The sequence below is a fragment of the Chelonia mydas genome, chromosome 10 (genome assembly GCF_015237465.2).
Source record: "Chelonia mydas isolate rCheMyd1 chromosome 10, rCheMyd1.pri.v2, whole genome shotgun sequence".
NCBI lineage: Eukaryota > Metazoa > Chordata > Testudines > Cheloniidae > Chelonia > Chelonia mydas.
The window spans coordinates 41,326,969-41,339,409 of NC_051250.2; the positions used below are offsets into that span (position 1 = coordinate 41,326,969).

The 12,441-nt window shown below is 46.1% G+C and overlaps 1 protein-coding gene across 32 annotated transcripts in view; it reads right to left on the reverse strand.

Annotated features, from left to right (window-relative positions):
- Positions 1-630: 630 nt before the first annotated feature.
- Positions 631-12,441, reverse strand: part of NEO1 (neogenin 1) — a 498,185-nt gene continuing 486,374 nt past the window's right edge. For 10 of the 32 annotated variants that reach the window (XM_043523405.1, XM_043523409.1, XM_043523402.1 and 7 more), the window contains 4 exons: positions 7,214-7,372; positions 4,171-4,428; positions 2,685-2,806; positions 631-1,179 (listed from right to left, as the gene is read on the reverse strand). In XM_043523405.1, coding sequence (XP_043379340.1) covers positions 1,096-1,179; positions 2,685-2,806; positions 4,171-4,428; positions 7,214-7,372 — 623 coding nt within the window. In that variant the 3' untranslated portion in view covers positions 631-1,095. Of the gene's footprint in view, positions 1,180-2,684; positions 2,822-4,170; positions 4,429-7,213; positions 7,373-12,441 lie in introns of all 32 variants that reach the window. The other 22 variants (XM_043523408.1, XM_037911827.2, XM_037911826.2 and 19 more) reach the window with 3 other exon arrangements.

The window sequence follows — 12,441 nt, forward strand, 5'->3', positions numbered from 1 at the left end:
CATTTTAAGATCTGTAGGATCTTTAAAATTATAGCTAACAATAAATCCAAGCACTGTTGCCAAAATAAACTGTGATGTCATCTGTACATACGAATCCTACTGTATAAGAGGAACTTTTAAAAAATGGTTCTAAATGACACTCCCACTGCAATTTAATAAGCAGAGATATAATTAAGTTACAAGAAAGGACATAACAGAAGATGCTTTCATTTTCTTCAGTCTTTTAGTGAACATATGAAGACTGGAAAACAACAATAAGGAAACCTCCCATTAGCCCCTGGCTCCCCTCCCCCTTCCCCATTTACTTTTCCCCCATCAAAGTATTGAAACTGCACAAAAAGCAACAAACAAGTCTTTCAATGTTACATTTCAATTCAAACAGATTTGTAATCTCACAGTGATGAGAGGAGAAAGTCAGGCTTTTAATAATTATAATATAAAAATAATAAAAGAGCTTACAAATAGCAATGCAGCATCCCAAATGGCCATGGATTAACTGCTGGAAGGGGATGTAATTATATGCAGAATAAAAACAAAAACAAAACAGAATACCCCACACTGGCAATGAATTTCCATACACAATAGAACAAGCAGTCAAACGTCAGCCTAGGCTGTGGAAAACAACAACGCTTTTCTTTTTTTTTCAGATTACACAATTTTTTTCCTTTTTATAAAAAAAGATAAAATAAAATAAAAACACACAAATAAAATTGTACATAAATGCGAATGTCCAACACTGAAAAGGCAGGGCAATCACACCACTGAGACAAAACCTGACCAGAAAAAGAATGTAAAGTCCATTTGATTTTTTTTTTCTTCTTGCCTGGACACTAGATTTCACCTGATGTGTCCCATCCTGCATGGTTTCAGCAGGCAAACAAGACTTCAACTTGGCAATGACTTTGTTTCAGGATGAGGAGGAGAAAAGTCATCCTTTTTAACCAGCATTAGCATTAATGCACCAGTTGGTTTGTTTGCTTTCTACATCTGCTCTCGTGTGCTGTCCCTCTCTTTCTCTGTACAATTCCTTGTGTTCCAAGGCTGAGTTCCAAGACTTGTAAAACTGGATTTGGAGTCATGTCCTGGTGAAGGTGTTCATGCTGTAGTGATGGCATTAAGGTCCTTCATTAGTCCTTCCAGGTGGGCCATCTCTTTGGTCAGCTCATCTGGTTCATAGTTCTGCAGGAGATTTAAGAGGGTTACTGGACAAGATGAGCTGTGCTCTTTAAGGAAGAGTGGGAGGAAGCATGATCAATGACTCTGGTACACAATAGGACTATAAATCATGTATAGGCAAAGCCAAGTTTTGATGGTTATGTGACTGCACAAATTGAAACCACCAACCATTTTTCAAATTCTGAAATTTTGCAAAAGTGATGAAAGGAGTAAGAAACTGATGGGCAAAGGGTGCACCAGAATTGGGCATGCAAACAAAACCACAACAAAACATACAGAAATCAAACCAAAAAGGGTGAATTATTGACAAATACAGTGTGATAGAGAAAAAACACAGAGAAAGTGGAAAAAGAGAAGAAAAACAGAAATTTCAAATTAAACATTTTCTGCACCCACAACACTAAGTACATCAAAGATAATGATTTGAAGCAGTGCTACGGTAGCGTCAGTTACAAAGGATTTTTAGCTGTCATTTTCAAAGCTGGCTGCCTAGTTAGACTGCTTACTTACCAAAAAAAAAAAAAAGAAAAAGATGCTGAGCGGTTTGTAGCTCCCACAGCCTTCAATGGGAGCAAGGGTTGCTCAGCACCTTTGAAAATCAAGCCACTCATTCAGGAGCCTAAATAAGGATTTGGGGTCACAGGTTTAAGTGTTTTGACTTTAATCCTCAACTATCCCCTTTTGTCACCCCCACTCTTCATCCTTGGGATGTAACACGGTTGTGCTGCGTGGGATTTCTAGTAACAGTTAAATCCAGGCACAGCCTTCTTTCACAACAACTGTAGGGAAATCAAATGCCAACTTGGGCAAGGTCATAGCATGTGAAGCAGCAGTGGCTTTCCAGGAAAGCAAACAATGCTTGCTGGGGCTTCCCTCTCTAGTCAGTAATTCTTTGGCACATACAGTCCAGTGCAGAAGTCTAACATAGCTCCTCTTTACCCTGCTCCTCTTTTCATCAAGACAGGTTAGGGGAAAGCAAGAGGCTTGGACAGCTCCTCGTCCTCAGCTAACTGTGCTGGAAGGGAACAATGTTATCGCATGTTCATGTAACTGAGAGGTTTGTTAACTTGAGGTTCTGCTGAATTTGGTAAAATTGTCAATCCCTGCTCAGGAAGGCTCCTGGAGTGGAACAAAGGGAGTAGTGCACATTGAGGCAGAAGTATACTGACAGAGCATTACCATAAGCTTGGCTCTAACTATTAGGCCTTAAACTTAAGTACTAAGTCCTTAACTTCACCACAAAATATAAAAGGAGTTTGCCCTGGGTGAGACTTTCAAAGGCATAAAAGACAGTTCAGAGCCCAACTCCCACTGACTGTCAATGGGAGTTCTAGTCTAGTCTATATAAGTTCTTATACCTGAGTGCCTGACCTGGGTGCCTAACTGTCCTTTATGCCTTTGAAATCGTCTCCCTTATGGTTAGCATTACTATAATGCTCTCTGTGGGCATCCAGGGAGGTTTGTCATGCTGTGGTAAGTGCTGCCAAGAAAGCTGTAAATACACTTACACTTTCTGAGTCCTCAAGCATCCTGGTGGTCTCCTGCACATCAGGGGCGCTGGGCACTACCACTGGCATAGGCGGTCGAGTTCTCCCTAAAGTCCCGATCGACGCAGTCTTCACTGAGTGAACTGGATGGTTAGAAGCTTAAATTAAAAAATGTTACATACCCTTAGCAGTGTTCCCTCTAATTTTTCCCACCCATGTGTGGAATGAATTTTGTTATGTGCACCAATATGGAGGTGATGTGTGACACATCACCTTCATATTGGTGCACATAACAAAATGCATGTGGTGGGGGTGGGGCCAACAGGTTCGGAGTGTGGGAGGGGGCTCAGGGCTGGTGCAGAGGGCTAGGGTACAGGGGTGTGGGCTCTGGGGTTGGGCCAAGGATGAGGGGCTCAGGGCTGGGTCAGAGGGTTCAGTGTGTGAGGGCTCCGGCTGGGGGTGTGGGCTCTGGGGTTGGCCCAGGGATGAGGGGCTCAGGGCTGGGGCAGTGTGTTGAGTACAGGGGGTGAGGGCTCTGGCTGGGGGTGTGGGCTCTGGGGTGGGGCTGGGGGTGAGGGGTTTGGGGTGCAGGAGGGTGCTCTGGGGCTACGGCGGGGAGAGAAGACTCCCCTCAGCGCTCTCTCCCCACAGCAGCATCTGGGCTGGGGTGGAGAGGTGCCTCTATCTGCCTCAGGAGCTCTGGGGCTGGGGCTGCAGGATAGGTGCCCCTCCCCCAATCACAGCAAGTCCAGGCCGGGGGAGGGTTGCCCTGGCCACGCCTGGGTCCAGGCCGCTCTGGGGCCGGCCCGGGCCGCAGGCTGAGTTGGGGCCAGGGGAGGGACACCCCTCCGATGGCAGGTTGGGGGCCGGGCTAGGTGGGGATTCTCCGAGCGCCTGTGTGGCGCTAAATAGGCTACTGCGCGGCCGCGCAATTTACAGGGAACTTAGACTCTTAGCCATAATTTCCCTGTCCAGACGGAGAAGGTGGTTATGGGAATGTCAGAAGCATTGCCACAGTGCAGAGAATGCTCTTGAATTGGCCAGATCAAAAGGGTTCTATCAGAATAAAACTTCTTTTCCAGTGGGTTAGAACTAATGCTTCAAATTAACGAACGCTGGAGTTGAACATCCCTTTGGATTATCCAAATACTTGAAGATGAAGTTTATTGCTGTCCTTGAAAACTAAATGTATGAAATTCAGCCCAGTCTGAACTCTTACTGCCTCTCTAACATCTCTCTTTGGCTGTCAGGTGTAATCTTTCCCAAATGACTCCTCCTGGCACATGATGTGCTTGCTTTTAGACAATGGTGGGCCCCAAACCAAAATGGAGTCACGTGCTAACTTTTCCTTAACACAAAAGCAACTCCTCATTTTCCTCTCCCTCCCTCATCTATCTCCGCTGACAACTCCACTATTTGTCACTCTATCCTCCTCCACGTGCAGGATTTGCACTGTGATTCTCAGAGCTATACCATGTCATTTATCCTTCCACCCCACCCTGCTCACCTTGCTGCGTCAATAATGGTGTGCTTGGCAATGCAGGGTCATATGTGGAACCTGTGGGTGGAACTGCTGGCACTGCAAAGCTCTTCAGAGGGTGAGACGGACGGACGTGGGCAGTAGGGAGACTTTGACCTGAATCCTCCTCCTGCGCGTTGGCCAGATAAGATGCTGTGGCACTTTCTGGATCTTGATGGTCAGCACAACATGTCTGAGATGAGGAAGCCGGCATGGTGTCTGTGCTTGGTGTATTTCGAACAGATTCTACAATGGGAAAGTAAAAATGGGTTTTATTTTCTTCCATGGAAGTTTTCCCTCTTTTCAGCTAGGCTATTAAATATTTCCTTTTGCAGTGTCCCAATAGCCACATGGGACCAAAGCAGGAGTCTCTAACAAGCGCTTTTCCTGAAGATCCTGGTTAAAGCTAGGGAACTGATTCACGCATCAACAATCCCCTGAGCACTTAACATCCAATACTATGTAACTGCCCTGTTTTAAGAAGTAAGTCCATAAAAATTTCACAAGACAAAACAAAAAACAAAAAAAACCCCAAACCAAAAAAACCAGCCATCCCATGACAATGCAAGCTTCGGCACAAAAGGAGGCCACAGCTGACCAGATGTTTTGCTGTCCTACAAGGTTTCTGCAGCTTATTTTCAGGCAAATAAGAAACACAAGGGGAAAAACAAAATCACCGCTAATTCATATATAGATTTGGTCTATGATACTGGTCTAACAACAGTGTGTCTCAAACCTTAATATCTAAAAATGCGTATCCCATTCACATTTCCACATTGCATAACCACAAATAATGACTTCTCCACACTCATCCTAATGTTACCTATGTGCACTTCAATTCTTCCCTGTCTTTTTTTCTAGGTTACTGTGCCTAAATAGGATGTAGCAATCAAGATATAATATGCCAAGTGGTGGTCAGTCGACTATTAAAGAAGAGTTCATTTTAGTAGACAGCTCCAAAGGGAAAGCATTATCAGCCCAATACCTAAGCAATCAATATGGTGCATCATAAAGTCAGCATGAAATTCTGCATCATCATCAGCTTTTGTTTAAGAAATAAACAGCATGTGATGCACATCTTAATTCTAATTTGAGACTAGAATATTCCACAACTTTATAACTACTAGAAATATCTACCTGTTTATGTATCACCAATCATTGCGATACATAGATGAAACCAAAATCTTCTGCAGGATCATGAAGGCAGGGCAATGAAAGGGAATCTGGTATTTTTATGGCATCTCTATCTGACCTACTCTGTGCACAAGAAAATATCTTGGCTGCAAAAGCTGCTACTCCCATAATCATCTGAATAGTACAAAAAAGAAACAAGCAATACCTTCTACTACAACACAATCCTTCACCTGCATATTAGCAACTTCATGAGGTATTTGAAGCTTTGCCTATAAACTGAGACATTCCAAGTCTCAGAAAACAACAGTACAAGCATCATTGTTGCCTATGATACCTTATTAGGATTCAGAACCTAACAACAGACTAAAGCAGAGGTGGGCAAACTACAGCTCGTGGGCTACATCCAGCCTGCGGGACCGTCCTGCACAGCCCTGGAGCTCCCCGCCAGGGAGGTTAGCCCCGGCCCCTCCCCCGCTGTCCCCTCTTCCCCTCAGCCACGGGGGCAGTGCAGCTTGCGCCCGCCTACGTGCCAGGTTTTCCAGTAAGCCTGTCTTGCCGCTCTGAGTGGCATGGTAAGGGGGCGGGGGGGGGGGGGGGGGGGTTGGATAAGGGGCAGGAGGTCCCAGGGTGGAGAATAGGCAGGGGGTGGTTGGATGGGGCAGAGGCTCGGGGGGCGGGGGGGCTGTCAGGAGAGAGGGAGGAGGGGGGGTTGGATAGGGGGTGGGGTCCTGGGGGGGCAGTTAGGGGACAAGGAGTGGGGGGGTTAGATGGGTTGGGGGGGCTGTCACAGGGCAGGGATGTGGATAGGGGTCGGAGAAGTCAGGGGACAGGGGGGGTTGGATAGGGGGTGGGGTCCCGGGGGGGGGCACGGTTAGGGGCAGGGGGTCCCGGGAGGGGGCGGTCAGGAGACAAGGAGCAGGGGGGGTTGGATGGGTTGGGGGATCTGAGGGGGGCAGATAGGGGGCGGGGGCCAGGCTGTTTGTGGAGACACAGCCTTCCCTACCCAGCCTTCCATACAGTTTTTCAACCCCAATATGGCCCTTGGGCCAAAATGTTTGCCCACCCCTGGACTGGAGGCATTGCATTCATTGTATCCTAAGAAGTTTAACTATTTGTGATTCCTACAGCATACATAGCAATGTTGCCTAGATATTTCTCATAGCACTGGCTGCTTTAATAGGAATACTGCAAGACTTGTACTTACACACCACTGTGCCTGAAGCTTAAAAACATTATGTAGGAAAGATCAAGATTTTTCTTGTTGTTTTAACGCAACCAATCAGGGAAGTTATTAATGTTCTAAGTGTGCACAAATTAAATGTAAACAGGGTTTTAGATTCTATAGGTGCTAAAAAAGGACACTATCCGATATCTCAGGCTCAACATTTGACCCAAGCAAAATTCAGATAATTGGGGCAAAATCTTCATAAGTACAAAGGGGATTTTGTTCATTCTTAATTCATCACTGCATTACTGAGAAATAAAAATAAAGCTGATAACTCTTCTGTTCCATTTCTGGGTCTTCAGTAGGAATGAACTAGCAAACACTATTCCCTGAGATGGGCTCTCAGTGCTGAATTGGTTATACAAAGCACACTGCTCACTGTGATGAGGTGTGGTGCAAGTTAAGCTGCAGCTGCCACGCAAAAAACCCAAACATGTTCATTTTAGTTTCAGTCAAAACAAGGAGACTCATTGTCTGACATATGGAAAAGAAAAAATATCAGTAGGCACAGGGTATGTTATTTTCTCACTTCTAAGGAGACCATAAGAGCAATGGGGACTGATCAGAGCAAACTACTAAAGATGACTTGAGGGTTTTCCTTGGAACTTTGCTTTCCACATTTTGTGAATAGTTCCCTTTCAAATGAATGCTACCTGGTCATTCATCTCTCACCTGTGGAATTGGCCCTGTCTGAATTGGACATGGACGTGCCAATCGGCCAAGGGTTGACCTGATGATGGTGATAGCTGCGAGTTGGAGAAGCGAGGCTGCCGGAGTGGAAATGATGGTGAGGGTTATCGAGTGAATGGATGGGATGAGCGCTAATCACAGCTGTGAATGGACACAAGACAGAAAAAACGCTTAACATACTGACAAGCACGCACACATACAGAAATGCACTGCACCCCTCCCTTCTCCCTCAAAGGCACAGTACAAGGTAGCCAGCCATTCATCAGATTCAGAAGGGAATCAAGTGGACTTATTTTAACATCAAATGCCCGCTCTACCCCCTACTATAAAAAAACAAACACCCCCCCGACATCAGTCTTCTCATCATTTTTCTTATGCTGAAAGAACACACCACCTGGTCACCTGCTTTCACCGAGAGGCCTCTTGAGAACATGAGGATCAGCTCCTTTTAGAGCTTTCCTGTATGACTCTAGGATGTAAACTTCACACCTAATAAGGGGAATGGAAATGTGAACTCAAACTGTGAAAACCATTTCAGTCTGAGAGAATTTAATTTTCCAACAAGCATGAACAAGTATTACAGTACCTTTGGTTAATTAAATAATGTTAGACAGATGGTGAGACGCACAGGATGAGACGCAAAAGATTTACTCGTGCCTTCTGCTCAGAATCAGCAGAATTCTCATCCAATACATTCAAATTGGAGGCCTTTTTTTCTCTCCACACTTTTCTTTCTGCCTGAGTGGTATGAATACTTGAATTTCTCAAGAGGGCAGCATTTGTATATCTTACATTCTCCTCAACTTGTGGCAGTGACATTAACCGCAAAGCAAGGGTTTCTACAACTGCAAGTTCACACTACATTCCAGAATTTGGAGGGCTGTCTTACACAGGATTTGGTTCTTATGCTAAACTCAAACACTAGATTACTCAAGAAATGGCCCAAAAGAAAGTTGGAGGGATATGCTGAAGGTTAGGCCTCATTGCTAGCACCATAGTTAAAGAATAAGAAAACTGCAGTCGGTTACTTACCCAAACATGAAGTTGCCCAGACCTATTGCCTCTAAAACTCCCCTGTTAGGAGTCACACACCATGTGAATCCAGAATCTTTTAAAGTAGTTGGTACAACTAGGGCCTCCTGCCTCACTGCATGCAAGTTTGTACACAAAGTTTGCTTAAAAAGAATGAAACCCCTGCTCCCTCCATTCCTATTCACCTGTTTGGATAACAGTCTCTGAGGTGGGGAGGGTGTGAATTTGTGGAGGCAATGTATTCAGAGATCTGCAGTAAAAGGGAGATCTTACCTGGCTGAGATTATAGCAGTCACAAAAACCATGGGGCATCTATCATGTCATCAAATTGGGAAGCACAAACTATCACCATAAATTGTAGCTATTTCAACTTGTAGGAAAAAAACTCCCATCGACAACTCTGGGTGCTTTCACAATGATTACAAATACACATCTCAAAAATGATGCATTATAAGATAACAGATGGGGCACATAAATAAACAGCTGTCAATTAACATCAAAAGCCCTACATTTTCCATTGCACTCCCTTCCCAAATGTCTGAGGGGAAAAATGGATTTGCAGTGTTTCTGGAGAGTTAACCAATTGGAACTGGTAACCAGGAATGAGTTCCATGTTGAGGGACAATCCCAGAGAACACCCTGCTAATGCCCATCACATGTTTAAATGAATTGGACTCCAGTCTGAACGCAGATTTGTCAGATTCCCAGACCCTAAACCATCTGCAGGTTTGTGATTTAAAACCAACACCTTAAATGAACAAGCAGCTAACAAAGATCATGGTGTAGGGGCTAATTTTGAAGACTCAAAACTACAGTGTGATGAAATTAGATAAACAGTCCCCAGAAGGACAGGAAAAGGGGCACAAACTGATAACAATGGTTCTGTGCATCTGAGGACCCTTTAAAATTTTTGTTTTGCAGTAGCCAGCACCAGAGGAGCTAAGAGCAGCTGCCATCGGACATGCCTGAGGCCGCTAATACAACTGCAGCTGCCAACAACTTTGATGAGACTGGTTTTGTGAGCGACAATGCTGGGAGAAGGCTAGAGCCTGGGCAGTAGCCCCTCAGCTGTTCTATATTATCCGAGTTGATGAAAGTGGTTCCTGTGAAAAAACACTTTCAAAGCCCCTTGAGATGGTGCCAGGTTCCATCAGCTTAGGCAATCCCCCCTTCCCCACCTTTCACTAAACCAAACAGACAGCAGCTTCTAGAACCAGACTTTTTACTCTAGATTTCCCCCAGCTCGAGTAATGCCGTCCAATTACCCTAATTATTGACTGATCTCTATCTAACTGTATTTAAAAATTAACAGAAAAAGAGCCCAAGGAAGAGACCTGCAGGCACAGACCGAGACACTCCAAGGGATGCTCAACACGCAGTGTGGTGGTAGAAGGAACTCAGACAGTTATATCACCTCTGGCATCTGATGTTTGATGAATCAATGGGGTGCTTATCCAGTGTCTTTGGGCTTTCAAGAGGGTTCCAGGAGCCAAAGCACAGGTCGTGGTCACAGGGTGACAATAACCCTTTAAGAGGACACAGGGCCAGTGCACCTGTGTCTCCTGAGCCCACTCATACTGGGCTTAAAAGAGGGCATCTGGGACCGAGAGGGAAGAGAGACCCAGCAAGTGAAGGTTGCCTGAGAACACAGACTGAGTCAGTTAGAAAAGAGAGTGGCGAGAGCTGCCAGAGCCAGGAAACTGTAGGAGGTTCCTGGGAGAAGACTGAAGATATGAGAGCAGCGAGAGAGGTTTGCTGGTTGGCACCCCAAGCCAGAGAGCTAGGGCCAAAGAGGCTGAAGGCCAGGGAGCAGCAGAGGGAGGTGCCTGCTGGCTCTATGCTGGAGAGCTGAAGCAGAGGGCCACAGAGAGCAGAAGGGGTGAGCAGCAGAGAAGCTTTCCTGCTGCTACCTGCATGCCCAAGAGCTGGACACAGAGGAACAGTGAAGGATGCTCTGAGAAGAGCAGGGTTGCACTCCAGCTGGAAGGGTTGGGGTGGCTGTCCTGTTAGCGGGACAGAAGGGGACTCACAAAGAGTCTGGATATGACTGAAGGTCCCAGTGCATGGGATGGGGGAGAGCATCTTGGGGTTTTAATGACTACTTGCACTGGGGTGATACACTGAACTATGTGGTTGGACCTTTGCACAATGTATTTATAGCAAACCGGCCCCCAGGAGTGTTGTTATTTAAGCGAGAGGGCCTGAAGTGGAGTTACTGGTAATTCTGAAAGGGGAAACTGAGGCAGGTGCGCCTATCATGCTGGGGACTACCAAAAGTGTGTGCTCCAGGTGGGGCCACCCTCTTACAGGCACCATCCCAGAAATGGGAATGTACAGAGGCCGTCTAAGACAGTGGTCCCCAAACGTCTTATCTCGCACCCCACCCTTATCCCTGTCCGTTCCCCCCTCCCCACAGACCTGGGAGCAGGGCCGTGGCTCTGGGAGGATGGGACACAGATAGGGGTGAGGGGGCTGAGGCTGGGGCCACAGCTAGGGGCGGGAGCAGCCCCTCGGCCAGGGGTGAAGGCCTGCAGATGCGGCCAGGCACAGAGCCCTGGGTGCGGGATGGACAGCTAGGACCCTGGGTGCGGAGCTGGTAGCCGCAGCCGGGAGCAGATCCTTGGGTGTGGGGCCATCAGCCGGGGCCATGGACAGGAGCAGAGTTGGGCAATGGCTCCCTCCCTGCCCCCTGTGGGGGCTGGTATAGGCCCCAGCCGTGCCCCGCCCCCCCAAAATGTTACTCTGCACCCCCGGGGCACGCACCCCACAAATGGAAGACCTCTGCTCTAAGAAGAGCAAGGCTCTTGCCATACAGGCTTTGAGATGCTTTCCTCAGAGAAGCTGCCTGCACTGTGAGGATACATTTTAGTTGCGGTTCTTCTCAGTGTGGACAGGGTGTCCTTTTTGAAAATATAAGGATGGATTCTTTCAATGAAATACCAAAAGATAAACCATTTCTTCTGCCCTCTCTGGGGGAAGCTTGAAGCTCCGGGTCAGAATGCTATCTGCAGCCAATGCAGCTGATATCGCTGCAGTGTCAGTCTCACCAGAGAGAGTATCTGAACACAAACATGACTGAGTCTTACCCTAATTAAATTTTTAATTGTCTACAAACTCAGATCCTGGTTGCTGGAGGCTCTCGTAACTGTTGTTTAATAAAACAGACATCTAAGCCAAAAGAAAAGTCATAAGGAAAATCTTCAAGATGCTCTTGATGAACCAGATGAGATCACATATCTCCTTGACATTCAGTACATCATGTTAACCTGCCACCAGGACAGCTGTATTAGTGGTAGATTCTTACTTCATCACAGACACATGCTGCTCACAGCTCACATTTCTGGGCAATGAGGTCTCTCATTAAAAAGAACACAATGTATGCCAGTCAAGTGAACAGTAAGTTTGATCTCTCAAAAGATTCAATGTTCCTTGCAAAAATAATGCCACACACATTTATTTCTGTCAGCATCGTGAACTGGATACTGCCAACTCCCTGGAATACTTACTGCTACAGTATGAGACCAAATCCTTCCATTAAGAACATAAGAACGGCCATACTGGGTGAGACCAAAGGTCCATCTAGCCCAGTATCCTGTCTTCAGACAGTGGCCAACTGTCAGGTGCCCCAGAGGGAATGAACAAGTGATCCATCCCCTGTTGCCCATTCCCAACCTCTGGCAAACAGAGGCTAGGAACACCATCCCTGACCATCCTGGCTCATAGCCATTGATGGACCTATCCTCCATGAATTTATTTAGTTCTTTTTTGAACCCTGTTATAGTCTTGGCCTTTACAACATCCTCTGGTAAAGAGTTCCACAGGTTGACTGTGCGTTGTGTGAAGAAATACTTCCTTTTGTTTGTTTTAAACCTGCTGCCTATTAATTTCATTTGGTGACCCCTAGTTCTTATGTTATGCGAAGCAGTAAATAACACTTCCTTATTTACTTTCTCCACACCAGTCATGATTTTATAGATCTCTATCTTATCCCCCCTTAGTCGTCTCTTTTCCAAGCTGAAAAGTCCCAGTCTTATTAATCTCTCCTTATATGGAAGCCATTCCATAACCCTAATAATTTTTGTTGCCCTTTTCTGAACCTTTTCCAATTCCAATATAGCTTTTTTGAGATGGGGCAACCACACCTGCACGCAATATTCAAGATATGGGCGTACCATGGA